The following is a 14,979-nucleotide window of genomic DNA, read 5'->3' on the forward strand; positions in this document are numbered from 1 at the left end:
TAAAGAGAATTTCAAAAGCAGCAAAAAAAAGTAGTAACATTCAAGGAAATGCCCATAAGGCTATCGGCGGATTTTTCAGAAACTCTGAGGCCATAGGAAGTGACAGGATATATTCACAGTCCTGAAACAAAAAAACCTACAACTGACAATATTCGGCCCAGCAGAATATTTATTCTTCAGAATCCAAAGAAAGATAAAGATTTTCCCAAACAAAAGTTAAAAGACTTCGTAACCATTAAAACAGCCTTACAAGAAAATGTTTTAAAGATTTCATTTATTTGAGAGAGCGAGTGAGCAAAAAGGCACATGGGAGCAGGAGCCAAGGGAAGGGCGGAGGGAGAGGGTGAAGCAGACTCCCCACTGAGCAGGGAGTCCATCCCAGGACTGGGGGATCATGACTGGAGTTGAAGACAGACGCTTAACCAGGTGCCCCAATCTTACAAGACCTTCTAAAGAGATTTTTTTTAAGTAGTAAAAAGGCAATAATTAGAAAATTATGACAAAAAATTGGTAAGTAAAAGTAGTAAAGTAGTAAAGCAATCACTTACAAAACTAGTATGAAGGTTAAGGGACAAAAGAAGTGCAAGTGTATCTTTAAAGTTAGTTAGGGAAACTCAAAAGAAAAATAAACAAAATAACATATAAAACCCATGGGGGGTGGTCAGTAAAAATGAAATTCTTTTCCAATGTATTCAAACAAGTGACTTTTTTTTTTTTTTGAAAGAGAGCAGGCATGTGCACATGAGCAGAGGGTGGCAGTGGGGAGAGGCGGGGCGGAAGGAGAGGGAGAGAGAGAAGCTCAACTATGCTCCGTGCCTGGCGCAGAGCCTAATGTGGGACTTGATCTCAAGACTCTGAGATCATGACCCGAGCCAAAAATCAAGAGAGTTGGTCGCTTAACCGACTGAGCCACCCAGGCTCCCAAAGTGACCATCAATTTAACATAGACTTCTATATACCTAGGATATTATATAGGAATCTCATGGTAAACACAAACCCCAAACCTAGGATACACACACACACACACACACACACAAGAAAGTGAAGCAGAATATTTTTTTTTTAAGATTTTATTTATTTATTTGACAGAGAGAGATCACAAGTAGGCAGAGAGGCAGGCAGAGAGAGAGAGAGAGGAGGAAACAGGCTCCCTGCTGAGCAGAGAGCCCGATGCGGGTCTCGATCCCAGGACCCTGAGATCATGACCTGAGCCGAAGGCAGCGGCTTAACCCACTGAGCCACCCAGGCGCCCAGAGAAGCAGAATATTAAAGAAATTCACCAATCAAGGAAAAAGAGCAAGAGAGGAACAGAGAAGAACTATGAAACAACAAGAAAACAGTAAAATGGCAATAGGTACATACCTGTCAATAATTAAATGTAAATGGTCTAAATGATCCAGTCAAAAGATAAGGGGTGACTGAATGGATTAAAAAAATAAGACCCATCTATTTGCTGCCAAAAGATACTTACTTCAGACTTAAGGCACACACAGACTAAGAGTGAAGGGATAGAAGATACTCCATGCAAACAGAAGGGGAGTGGGGAGAAGGCAGCCAGGGTAGCAATGCTCATATCATAAGAAACAGACTTTAAAACAAAGACTGGGGCACCTGGGTGGCTCAGTTGGTTAAGCAACTGCCTTTGGCTCAGGTCATGATTCTGGAGTCTCAGGATCAGGTCCCACATCAGACTCCAAGCTCCAAGGGGAGTCTGCTTCTCCCTCTGACCTTCTCCCCTTTCGTGCTCTCTCTCACTGTCTCTCTCTCAAATAAATACATAAAATCTTAGAACAAAAATCAAAAAGCAAAGATTGAACAAGAGAAAAAGAAAGGCTTTACATAATGTTAAAGAGATCAATCCAACAAGAGAATTCTAATGATTATAAATACATATGCACCCAACATCAAAGCACCTAAATACATAAAGCAAATATTAGGAGACAAATATTAGGAGACATAAAGGGAGAAATTGATAGTAATACACAAAAAACCAACAATAAAGGAGACTTTAACTTCCCACTTACATCAGTGGATAAGTCATTCAGATAGAAAATAAAGAAGCTATCTTTTTTCTTTTTTTAAAGATTCTATTTATTTGATAGAGAGTGTGCAAGAGAGAGCACACACATGCGCACAAGCAGGGGGAGCGGCAAGTAGAGAGAGAAGCAGACTCCCAGCTGAGGAGGGAGCCTGATTCAGGACTTGATCCCAGGACCCTGGGATCATGACGTCGGCTGAAGGCAGAGGCTCAACAAACTGAGCCACCCAGGTGCCCAGGAAATTGTCTTTGAACCACACGTTAGACCATTTGGACTGAACAGATATTTATAGAACATTTTATCCAAAAACAACAAAATACACATTCAAGTGCACATGGAACATTCTTCAGGATAGATCATGTGTTAAAATAAATCTCAATAAATGTAAAATGACTAAAATCATATGAAGCACCTTTTCTGACCATAAAGTATGAAACTAGAAATCAACTGCAAGAAAAATATGGAAAAGCCAAAAGCACATGGTTTAAACAACATGCTACTAAATAACCAATGGGTCAACAAAGAAATCAAACTAAAAAAACTAAAAAAAACTAAACAACAACAAAAAATTTATATATATATATGGAGACAAATGAAAATAAAAACGATAGTTCAAAATCTTTGGGACACAGCAAAAGGAGTTCTCAGAGGGAAATTTAGGTAATATGGGCCTATCTCAAACAAACAAAATATCAAACAAAAAAAACGAATCTTACATCTAATGGAACTATAAGATGAAAAAGCCCACAGTTGGGAAAAAAGAATAATCGCCAGAGAGAAATAAATGAATCAGAAACTAAATAAAAACAACAGAAAACATCAGTGAAATCAAGAGCTGCTTCTTTGAAAAGAAAATTAATTTAGCCAGAATCCTCAAGGAAAATCGTGCCATTGCAGTGACATGGATGAACTCGAGGGTATTATGAGGAGTTAAATTAGTCAATCAGAGAAAGACAGTTACAATATGATCTCACTCGTATGTGGAATTTAAGGGACAAAACAGAGGACTGTGGGGGAGAAGAAAGAAGAATAAAAGAAGATGAAACCAGAGAAGGAGACAAACCATAAGAGACTCAACCACAGGAAACAAACTGTGGCTGGAGGGGAGCGGGGGTGGGGGCTGGGGTAACTGGCTGAGGGACATTAAGGCGGGCACGTGAAGCAGTGAGCACTGGGTATTACGTAAGACTGATGAATCACAGACCAGTACTTCTGAAACCAAAAATATATGTTAATTAACTGAACATAAATTTTTAAAAAAGATTTTAAAAAATCTGAATAAATGGGCTTGAAAGAAACCAGAACTGTTCCCGACAGTCCAGCTGAAATGCTCAGGGCCGAGGCTGCGGAACAGAAGGATGCTGGAGGGCTCTTTCTGATTTCCATTTCCTGTCCGGGCAGCGGGACATGAAGAGTTCTGGCAACTCACTGACCTGGTGCTGGGTCTTGCCCTCCATGTGTCCCAGCTTTGTGTTCATTTTATCCTGCACCGACCCCAGCTCGGCTCTGATCTCCTCCACAGCTGCCTCCAGCTGGTTCTCCAGCTTGTTGATTAGGGGTTCACATCGACAACCATTGATCGGTGCCTGACAGGGGAACAGCAAAGAAATCAATCTGCTCATTCGTTCCTTCCACAAATTGGTTTTGAGTCCCCTTCCAGTGCCAGTCAGTATGCCAGGGGGAATACGGATTTTGGAGGAGGCAGATGGAGTCCTGGCATAACTCTGGGATGTCCAGTGGGCCAAGCCTTGAGACCAACAGGCATTAGGAATTTTCATAGAGTACCAATCCTTGCTGCTTTTATCTACTCTGGGGCCTCAAAATGATCAAGTCCCCTAAGGATGGTACAGAAAGCCATGTGACTGCCATTGTGTGCCTGGGGCTCAAGTAGGGGGCGCACCTGCAGTTTGGGTCAGGAGGACCACCTGGTTTATCTTCAGAGCTCATGCCTTAAGTCAACACTGAAAATGGGTATTCGTCCCCAAGAATAGCAATAAACGCACAGCCTTGCTTAAGGCCGAGGGTCCCAGGTCTGGACAGGGCTCGTCGTGTACCTGCATCACTTTCCCATCCTTGCCCCGGTACAGCGTGTAGAGCTGGTAGGCTCTGAACTCATGGGGAGGGGGCGGGGGGGAGCATCGGTGCCGGGGCCTCTTTCTAGGAGGATTATGAGCATGCGCACTCTTCTGGTGTCCAGGCTGCTGGTCTGCTGGTGGGGTGGGGTCAGAAAACGCAGACACCTGTGGGAGAGGAAGAGCCAATACCCCTGAGCACTGGGACATCTGCAGGACTGATGCCCAGTGCACCACGCCCATCTCACCCACCTCTGACAGAGAACCCGGCTTGCTTGGTCTCATGGCATTCCTCTCTAAGCACCCCATGTCAAAAGAAATCGACCAGCCCACTAACCTTGTGTTTGAAGTTGGCCAGATTTCATTTTTGTGCTCTGGCTCCCAACCAGCAAGCCAAGCAAAGCGGCGTTTTTAGCTACTGGGCATGACGCTATCCCAGGGCCCTCTGCCAACCCATCTCCCAGCCCTCCCCTGGCTGTTTTCACGGGCCTCCAGACCTTGGGCCTTGACTTTCTCTGCCGATTGTCCTTTGCTCTGGGCTCTGGGGAGGCAGACAGGAAATCTTCTCTGGCCTCTTCTTTTCTGGGTACAGCATGTTCGCTGCTGGGGGTGTCTCCTGCTGAGACACTTCCCTACAGAGGAAAGAAAAAAAGCCCAGAAACCAGTTCTAATTGCCCCCCTCTGCCTTTTTCTGTAATGGTGTAAAATTCTGGTTGCAAGACGGCATCCACTAAGGGACCCAGGGAACTCTGAGCCGATGACAAATCGGGAACACTGCCTGCTGACCGACCCGGACCGTGTTCCATTTTCCCAGTCACTCGAGTATTTGACTTTGCCTTTATTAGGGGCCAAATCAAACAGTCTTGGGTCTAATTCTATATTCTAGAGCTTCAGGAACCTACCACAAACACCTCAGCATTAGAGATTTTTTATTTATTATTATTTTTTTGCATTTCAACAACCACAGCAACAACAAAAATACCATTCATTCTCTGAGCTTGGACCTCACAATTCATAACGGAGTATGAGAAACCTCTAAAACAACAACAAAAAATCACATTTCCAGTCCTTATGGAACTCTTACCAATTAATATATACAATATACCTACAAGAACTTAATCAGAGTTACACCGCCTTAAACCTGGAAATGGATAAGATTTTAAAATAGAATAATGAGGACTTAGTATAAAATTTTATGGGCCAAAAGTTGTCTTTATATCCTAGCCTTTCTCGTTCTGGGAGATCGGCAAGGCACGGTGCATTCCATGGCTATGGTGTCTCGTCGTGCCGGCTGTCCCCGTACGAGGGCACCTGGCAGAGGGACCTGAAATCCAGCTCGGGCACTCTTTACCATATGTGCCCCGAGTGGGGCTGGGGTGCCCAGGGGGCGTCTTCTTCTCAAGTCTCACAGAGGAATGACATGGGCGACCATAGCCTCAGTCCACTCCCTAAGCAGAAAGGAAGGAAGCAACCTAGGCCAGCGGGTGTCAAACTGGAGTCCGCATCAGAATCACCCGCAGGGCTTGTTCCAACCCAGCTTGCCGGGCCCCTCCCAGAGCATCTGATCCAGGGCTTCTGCATTTTTAACAAGGTCCCAGATGATACAGTGGACACCACGCTTTGCCAGCCACTGCCCTATACGATTAAGGGCACAGTGTCCCAGGCGGAGCTGTCCACATGGTGGTGACAGAACCACAGATAGAGGGGGCTAGAAAAGACCAACAGGCAGGCGCACGATCTGAACCCTTGGAGGAGTGGAGGACAGGGAGTCGAAGAGAAAGCACGGACAGCGTTTGAAGAAGCAGTGGAAAGGAGAGACAGAGGGCGTGGCCGCTGCCCCAGGAGCCCAGAAGCCACGTGAGTCTCCCACCCTCTGGGAGGGAGTGAAGTTGGGGAGGCGCAGGAGGGCTACCCCCCACCTTGCTTTGTGCCACCTCATCTCTTGGCACAGACTGAGCTCTCCTCTCTTCCTTGAGCCTCTCTCTCTTTTTCCTCAGGCTTCGCCCACGACTGAAGCGCAAGACCTGAAGGAGGCAAGAGGCATCGTTACAAACCGCCGGTGCGCAGCATCAGCACGATGGACTCGTCCTTGGACCCGGTGCTCTGATCTAATGCAGCTTCCCGCCTGGCGGGAGACACCCAGCGTTCACGTCCACAAGTGCTTCCAGACTGTCTACTAGGCTCCCGAGGTCCCATGCCAGGCTCTCTAAGGACCCAGAGAGGAGGAGCCCCGATCCCTGATTTCCAGGAGCTTCAGGTCTAGGATAAGAACAATGGCCCCATATAGGCGTATGCAGGCTGTGCACGGCTGAACTCCAGGGACCACCGCTCAGAGAGACTAGGACAGGCATGGCATCCCCCAGAGTGGTAGAACATGGCAGCCCCGGGCCAGGCACAGGCTCACTATCTTGGTACACGGGACTGAACTAGCCCATCAGATTTTCTCTCGATCTAACTGTATTCAAGGCATGGGGAGTTTGAGTCAAACACTGAGGTGCGTCTGTGAACCACAGTACCCACCATGGGACAGGAATCTCCTCCTCAGAAGGAAGCATTTGGTCTGCCCCTTCGAGTACGGGAGTGGAATGGACACAGGCAGGTAGACATGGGGTCTGAGACCCTGATTTTGGAACCCAGCAGCAGCTGGTTGTAAAATCTTTGGGCAAGTTCTTTGCCCTCTCTGCATTCCCCAGTGTAAATATGGGGAGTTAATAGAATTAACCAAGACAAGCAGCCGGCTGGGACACGCTGGACCATCAGTCACTGTTAGGTGCCTTCTTCCTGCCCCCGTCCCTAGAGTACCTTGATTGACAGAGGAAGTTTAACAAGGGTACAGATCTTTGAGCTGGCAGAAACCTTCAGTCTCTGGCTCAGCTCCATACCCTTCCCCCAGCCCCTTGCTCCCAGTTCAAGAAGCACCCACCCCACTTTGACTAAGGGGTCTAGGAAGTCCAAACACTTTTTCAAGGTCCCCAAATTTTTCTGCAAAGAAACAGTTGGTCTTCATATGTAAATAGTTCAGCATAGTTTTCAGCTCAATGTTCAACTTCATGTTCATTAAATTCAAGTGACACTATTACGAGACAAAAAGAACCTCTACAGGCAGCAGGAGACCCCTAAATGAAGAATTCTGGACAACATCTGCTTGTGGCTGAACCAGATTTTTAAATTGTATTTTCATCCCTGAAGTCAACAGCTCTGAAAGTGACCTGGAATCCTGGGTCCACGAGGTTAAAATTACCTTCATGATATTACCACAATGTCGGCCGCCTTCTCTCTCACACTGAGTGTACAGCGGTGTTTACCAGAAGCTGCACACGATACGCCAATGGATCACATGTGGAAGTAAAGGAGGGCCCTCCCATCTTTTTAGGAAAACAGTATGGAGATTTGCAGAAATGAAAAATACTGCTATACTGCTACTTACTCTTCTCACACAACTTGTTTTGATAAAGTTATTTTTCAGAAAATCAACTTCCTTTTGTGGTAACAGAGTTAAAAATGTTTATTATTTAAAAACACTTTGGAAGTTGAATTTCAATTACGGTAACTATTAACAGATATAAACACAGCTCTTTATGGGCTTCTAGAACGTTATGTGTCCCTAGACCAAAAAGGTCTGAGAGCCACTGTCCTAAGCCCTTTCTTAGCTAAATTCAGACTCACTAGGCAGTCTAGTCTGATGCGAAGTGACTAGCGCCCATCGCTCATTCAGCTTATGGTCTGCCAGAACAGAATACAGCCCAGCATTCACCCAAAATTCACTTTCAGAAGCATTTGTGAACCGTATCAATCTAAACTGAGAAGGGATACTCACAGGTCACCCAAATCACCAGAATAATTCCCTCCATACAGCATGTTATTAGCCAGTGAAAATAACTTTGCATGGCTTACAGCCTTTCTCAGCGAGCCATATCGTCTACCAAATGGAATGTCATCAATCTTTTCCAGTTCACAAAAATCAGGGTATACGGATCCTTACAGAGTAACCTCGAAGGACTGCCATTGAAATCCATGGTCAACTAAGGTGCCAAGGCAAGGAGTTTCCTGTTTCACACAGAGGAAGGCTAGTTCTATCACCTCAGAACAGAAGAACAGCCTGTGTATAATTTTGTGCATATGTGAAAGTTCCTTCTTCATATTGAGAATAGAGTTTAGCTTATATAATCACGTAAAAAACTTCCATAAAATGTCATCCTGTTTGCTATTCAAGTGGGTGTGGAAAAACCGAAGATTTTTTTGTTTGCTTTTAAGGGAAACACTAAAGGAGAATTACATAGGAAAAAGGCCCACGGTAAAGTTTTTTCTCTGTGAACTCAGATCCCTGAGATCTGGAAGACAAAAGGCAGGTAGAGTTAGAGGCATGTAAGTCTGTGTGCCTTGGGGATACTCCACGCCACAAAGTTTGATGATCATCATACAGCTAAGAACAGAGGTGTCCGAACTGTCAAATGCTGAAATGCTGTGTAACAGAGATGGATTCTGACCTTTAGGATAGCATCCCTTACTTTCTGATCTGTAAGAGACCAATATTTTTCTATCAGGATTCATTGATGTGATTCCATTGATGATTCATTTGCAATAGTTGGAAAGAGGTGGAAACTTTTTCCGAAGCACCACCTGACTTGTTCCTGTCAGGGGCTCCAGAGACTTCCAGACACCACTGAGGACCCACTCCATGGGCGACAGGCTGACCAGTTTTCAAAAGGCAAAAATCTTCACCTCTTCCAGATACTGCTAATTATATCAGGTAGGTTTAAAAAAAAACATAAACGAGGGGTGCCTGGGTGGCTCAGTCGTTAAACATCTGCTTTGGGCTCGGGTCATGATCCCATGGTCCTGGGATCATGACCGGAATCAGGCTCCCTGCCTGGCGGGAAGCCTGCTTATTCCTTCCCCACTTCCCCTGCTTGGGTTCCCTCTCTGTCAAATAAATAAATTAAAGTCTTAAAATTTAAAAAAAAAAAAAAAAGAAAGAAAGAAAAAGAAAGAAAGAAAGAAAGAAAGAAAGAAAGAAAGAAAGAAAGAAAGAAAGAAAGAAAGAAAGAAAGGCCATACAGACCTCTGGGCTGATGGGAGTCAGGTATGTCAGGGTCCTATCTAGAATCTTCCTCTGGCTCTCTGAGACTTTACCTACTTACAGCATCAGGCATATTAAGATTGAAAACGAATCTATTTTTGCTGTAATGTAACAGAGTACCTCTAATCAAGAAGTAAACCATTTCCTTAATATTGGACATTTAGATCCAAATTATTATAACAAAATATTGGACAGCAACAAAAAAGCAAACTGGCTTCCACATGATGAATAATTATGTGAACTGCAGAACATTTTCCTATTATAATTAAGATAAAGGGCAGGATACAAAAGGGTAGTATATTGCAGGCACAATTATCAAAATTAGGTGTCTGAAAGGTAATATGAAGAAACAAAAAACCGTTATTTCAGGATGCTAAAATGAGGAACAGCTTATACATTAGTAAGTGTTAGATAGTTTCAATCTCAACTCAAATGATATTAATTTTAAGTTAAATGATGCCGCAAATACCATTACATTCAATAAAAGGAAAGAACACCATTATATTTGACTGCCTCTATTGGACATTAACTGCTTTGTTTGCCTACAATGGATCCCTTTCTCCCACCTTTCTCTAGGAAAGGCCCCTTCCAACCACACAGTCAAATGGATACAGCTGTCTTCCTAACGTGCCTGTCCTACTTGTTCAGGGTGTTTGTCCCAAGCTCGTCAATCACGATCCTCTTCTGTATCATTTAAACCAGAATCTTTTCCCCAAGCACTTGGGGAGTTAAAGTCCACAAAGCCAGTAAGGACCAGGAACCAGCCACAGAGAAGAAAGGATGCCCACGTATGAAGACGAACTGCTGAAACTTAAGTCTCTGGTTCTAGTTATCCTGGGGGCCTACACGGATTCCTACATTTTCCACTGCCTGATTGTGAACCCATCAATTTCCTACTTAAAGTAGTTTGAATTGGCTCTAATAGATGGTCACCAGAGAATCCCAACAACTTTGCAGCCCCACATCAGCCATATAATGGAAAATCCAATAAATCCTACCTGGGGAGCTTTAGTGAGGAGAAGAGCAACTTCCGGATTATTGTGGTAGCGTGCAGTCTCCAGTGGAGTCTGGCCTGCCTAAGAAAAGGCACAGGGGAGGACAAGTGAGTAAAAGACACCAGCCCTGCCCACACCTAGCCCCCAGCGGGGACACTCAGCCACACCGCAAGCTCAACAGATACAGTCACACGTAAGACCTGGCCCTGCTCTTGAGGCCCACCGCGGTCAGCAGGGGAGCCAAGTCACACCCAAGGGCACAGTGACTAGCAGCACACAGCAGTGGTGGGTCAGTGCGGACCCTTGCGGAAGCAAAGCCCTAGAATGCTTGCCCACCAAGGAATCCTTCCTAGAAGAGAGAGGAGGGAATGTGAAAGGCAAGGTCACGGTGGAAGCTTTCAGCAGAAGAAACACAAAGGACCATCACATGCAGCCGAGCAAGGAGTCTTCCCTGGAGGACACTTGGAAGGACAGATGAAGCCCCAGCCAGTCTCAGGACCTGGATTGTAAAGAACAATTAGGAAGCTATGGCCATATGGCAGACTCGAGGGAGATCAAGCCGAAAGGTAGGAGTTGATAACTGAGGGATTCAAAGGAAGGGAAAGACCTCAGGGGACAGGTACGGTGACGCACCACCCGATCAGGTGGGAGCTGTGAGGAGGAGGAGAGTGGGGACTTTTGTCAGCTCCAACACTCCCCAACTCTCCACACAACTGTCCGGCCCCCAGCCCGTCTGAGTCTGTGCTACTTCAGGAGGGCAGAGACCCCAGCTCAGCCTCAAGGAAGAAAGGGCACCTGAGCCAGCACCTGCCACAGGGCCCAGGAGAGAGACGGAAGGGGGGAGGTGGGATACTGAGAGAGAGAGAGAAGGGGATTATGGAGAAGAAAATTTTGAGGATGATTAATCTGACGGTCATGTGGCCACTTTTCTGAGAAACCAATCCATGTATAGGGCAGGAACTCCCTTTCCATAACATTCACTTGTCAGTTTACTCCGACACCCATGACCTTCCCTTGCCTGGCAGGATGTGCTCACTTGAGCTAGGAGTCTAAAGATAAATGCTCTGGGCTCAACAGTTCACGAGCAAAGCTTCCCTCAAGTCCACCTCTGGGGTCCTCAGCTTTAGCAGAAACCCAGCTCTTACAGAGTAAGGCTGGGGAGCTTTGTGCTTTTTGCAGAGTAAGACTGGGTAAGGCTAGGTGCCCTGCGGGAGTGAGGTAGTAACAACACCCTTCATTCTGGAAAGGGGTGGAAATGATTTTCAGAAACATCGTTGCAACTTCACTTACATTATTAACAATGGTCCCATCTGCTCCAGCTTCCAGTAAGATTTTAACCACTTTCTTGTGATTTAGGGCAGCAGCAACATGAAGTGCTGTGTCTCCAGCCTGAAATTAATAAGAAAGGCTGCTAAACTCCATCTGATAATGGTTTCCAGCCCTCCAGTTTTTCATCCCATGGCCTGGTGGTAGCTTTTCAAATTAGGATTGGCCTTTGATAGGGAATCCTTAGTTCAAGGGTTATGTGGTTCTCTTTTGAGAGGTCTCTTTAAAATGACCTACATACAAAGATCACATTCCTCTCCGAGGGAGGATAGAAGAAATCACAGAATTGAGTACAGAGGGCAAAGTAAATGCTGGGTTGGGGTTGTTGAGAACGGCGAGACCTGAAGCCTTCACCAAGATAGGATAACGGGCACCCAGCCAGGGGCCAGCAGGCTAGCCATCACAGGGCTCTGAACCACGTCCATCTGCCCAGGCACAGGACCCCTTGGTTTCTGAGTACTAGAATGAGCAGAAGCTGGGACAAAGTGGCTACTTCTACAAGTGCTGGGTGGGTGGGGGGTGGGGGGTGGAACCCCAGCACCTGTGGGAATGTAAAGAGCCCACTGGGAATCCCTTCGCAGGCTCAGGGGGTTCTTCATTTGGGTGGAGTCACTGAAAAAAAATCAGCGTTCACGTAAGACCAGCAGTTTTTAACCTCTTACCAAGTAGCCTATAATAAAGTTCATATTTTCTTCATACAAAAGATGGTCAGTCAACTACGGAAGGAGGCTATGGACAACGGCAGCTTCATGGGCCAGTCCCCAAGCAAAGGATATAAACAAATGAGGCAAATACAGATGTGAAGTAATCTGTTCTCTCCCACTGGGCGAGCAGGTCAAGTTCTGGATGATGGGTTTTCTTGGACAGCATGGAAATCCACCTGCCCCGTGGCCCTCGGCCCCCAGGAGTAGCCAGGGCAGTTGTGGTTCACTGCTGAGTCACTTAGTTGTGGGTGCTGGGGGATGCTCTCCAGCAGGGGTTTCCAACCTTGGCTGCAAACTGGAGTCAGCTGGGAGCTTTGAGAACTGTTGCCACCCCAGCCACAGCCCCCAGACCCTGATTGAATTGTTCTGAAGTGTGCATTGGGCATGGGTATTTCTCAAAGCTCTCAGGGGACTGAAACATCCTGCCAAGGTTGAGAAACACAGGTTCGTGGGAGCTGGCTAAGTGTCACCTGTCTGATGAGCTAGAAGCCGCTGGAAGCCTGGAGAATGACAGGAGTAGGTATCTAGCTGGGCCAGTGGTTCTCAATCCTGTCTGCACACTCCGGTCAAGGGCTCTTTAAAAATCCCACTACTTGGATTCTGGTCTTTTAAAACTGCTGTAGGATTCAGTAGTGGTATTTATAATTTCCCTACTGATTCTTGATATGCAGTAGGAGTCAGAAACCACTGTTAATGGCACACAGTTAATCTGAATAATGATCTGTTTTTAAATTTTCAAATATATGCACCCATACTCAGAAAAGACAATGTTATCACTAAATATCAAGTAAATATCAAGACATTTAACAAATTGAAGCTACTGTAAGTCACACACATTACCATAGAACACTGTAATAATCACAGCTTTATGGCAAACCCCCAGGATATGGCACAGATGCTGATCACATACCCGAATTTTCAGAGATCAGAGACTCTATCAGCTCCAAGTGGCAGTGCAAGGAGCAGAACTCACGGAGTCAGGAGACACCAAATTCCCTTGCTTATTAAGCCACATTCCTCTTTGTGGGTTTCATTTGTAAAAGCATTATAAGCAAAACCTGCCCCAGGATCTTCAGAAAGTCTTTGATATGCAAATATGGAGATATGCAAAGGAATGGGAAGAGCAAGCTCCCTCCAGGAAGCCAGATAAACCAGACCACAGATCTCCGTTCAACAGTCACACCTCATCCCAGACTAGAGGCTCCCAGCAGCCTCTAACCCCGCTTGTGCTAACACACCTGCCAGCCTTGTGGGAAGGGGGCCCGGTAGCTGTGGGGAGGACACATGCACTGACCTGGTTCTTTTCATGGACAGAACAGAAAGCACTGAGGAGGAGCTTAATGATGGACAAGTGATTATAGCGTGCAGCAACGTGCAAACAGGTGTCGCCTGCCTGCGGACAGAAATCAAACTCTGAGCACAATCTGAGCAGTTACTGGGGAAAGGGAAAAAAAAAAAAAAAAAAGAAAAAGAAAAAAAATGATTAAAAAACTGGCAGACTAGCATATGTTCAAGGTTATCAGCCTGAACAGGAAGCCTTCACTTTCCCGTGGACGCTCCACCACGAGACCCACAGCTTTGGCTGCTGTCTGCGGCTCCGTGGGTGTTCTGCTGCGCAGACTCTGGGCTTTCAGGTTTCAGATGCTGGATGCCCGCTCCCCACGAGGCCTTCACCAGAGCCAAGGCAGGCTCTCTCTGCTTACCCAGCGCTTGACAGGAACCCATTCACCACAGCCTCTCCTATAGCCCCATGCTCTGGAGCACACGGAATGAAGACCAACAGCACTGCTTTAGAAACAAGCCCTTTTCCATCATGGATTCCTCATGGCTCAAAGGACAGCATGGCAGGGAGAGCACTCAGATCTTAAGATCACACGTGTTCTTAAAAAAGTTCGAGCTGCGTCTCATTTGAGTAGGACCCCAATATCTCATATGGGGCAGAGCAGTCTGGGGGAGCAGAGGAGGAGGCAATCACTGGCGTAAAACAGGGCATTCAGAGAAAAACCTCACGATTATATCTTCCTGAGTGGTCACCAGCTAAACCGCTCACAGAGAAACAAAACTGGAGACAAAGTCAGGACGTTCTGCGGTGTTTTCTTGATATTTTCATTCAAACTTTGTCTAGAGACAACGGCCACTCAGCATAACCTTCTCCCCTGGATTAAGAAGCGTCCAAGCTCAGAGCCCTGGTCCAGGGCATTCTAAGACCCACTCTAGAGGAGTCTGCCTTCAAAGACCATTTTTTGAGAGGAACCCCAGTCGGAGTCTCTAGTCGAGGAATGAGGCCGGGGACTTTTAAAGGAAAGACGCTGCTTGTGGAGGGAGGGGGCATGCCCACGTGACCTCAACGGTCAGGAATCCTCTAAGAACTAGACCCATCATCTCTTCCCAAGGGCACGTCCCTAACTGATTTGTAGACGCAGGCCCTGGAGCATCAGAAGACCTTCCCTGGATGGTACCATCTGACATTCGCTGACTGTACAGCACTATGCGGGCAGAGATTTTCTGGACTCATTTGCAAGCGCATGCTAGGAGAAACATTGAAACAAACCCAGGCTGAGGAGCAGAGGGGAAAAGGATGGGAGAAAAGCAGTGTTTGAGTCTTGATTCCCCTTCTCCTGCCCCTGGCCGACCACTCAGGACGTAGCCAAAAAAACGAACACTTTTTAGACAGTCCCCAAACACGTTTCACATTTTCATTTTCTAGGTGTTAATACTCAAGTATGCTTTTAGGGTTACTTTCCAAGGGGACACAAGAGAGCG

General features: G+C 46.2%; 1 protein-coding gene across 12 annotated transcripts in view; it reads right to left on the reverse strand.

Annotated features, from left to right (window-relative positions):
* ANKRD6 (ankyrin repeat domain 6) overlaps window positions 1-14,979 on the reverse strand; it is a 189,917-nt gene that overhangs the window by 7,668 nt on the left and 167,270 nt on the right. For 7 of the 12 annotated variants that reach the window (XM_082730578.1, XM_082730581.1, XM_082730579.1 and 4 more), the window contains 7 exons: window positions 13,511-13,609; window positions 11,477-11,575; window positions 10,190-10,267; window positions 6,031-6,135; window positions 4,609-4,743; window positions 4,094-4,279; window positions 3,473-3,625 (listed from right to left, as the gene is read on the reverse strand). In XM_082730578.1, the coding sequence (XP_082586704.1) occupies window positions 3,473-3,625; window positions 4,094-4,279; window positions 4,609-4,743; window positions 6,031-6,135; window positions 10,190-10,267; window positions 11,477-11,575; window positions 13,511-13,609 (855 nt within the window). The remainder of the gene's footprint in view (window positions 1-3,472; window positions 3,626-4,093; window positions 4,280-4,608; window positions 4,744-6,030; window positions 6,136-10,189; window positions 10,268-11,476; window positions 11,576-13,510; window positions 13,610-14,979) is intronic. The other 5 variants (XM_082730577.1, XM_082730576.1, XM_082730583.1 and 2 more) reach the window with 2 other exon arrangements.

This window comes from Mustela nivalis, assembly GCF_964662115.1.
Source record: "Mustela nivalis genome assembly, chromosome: 5".
NCBI classification, from domain to species: Eukaryota; Metazoa; Chordata; class Mammalia; order Carnivora; family Mustelidae; genus Mustela; species Mustela nivalis.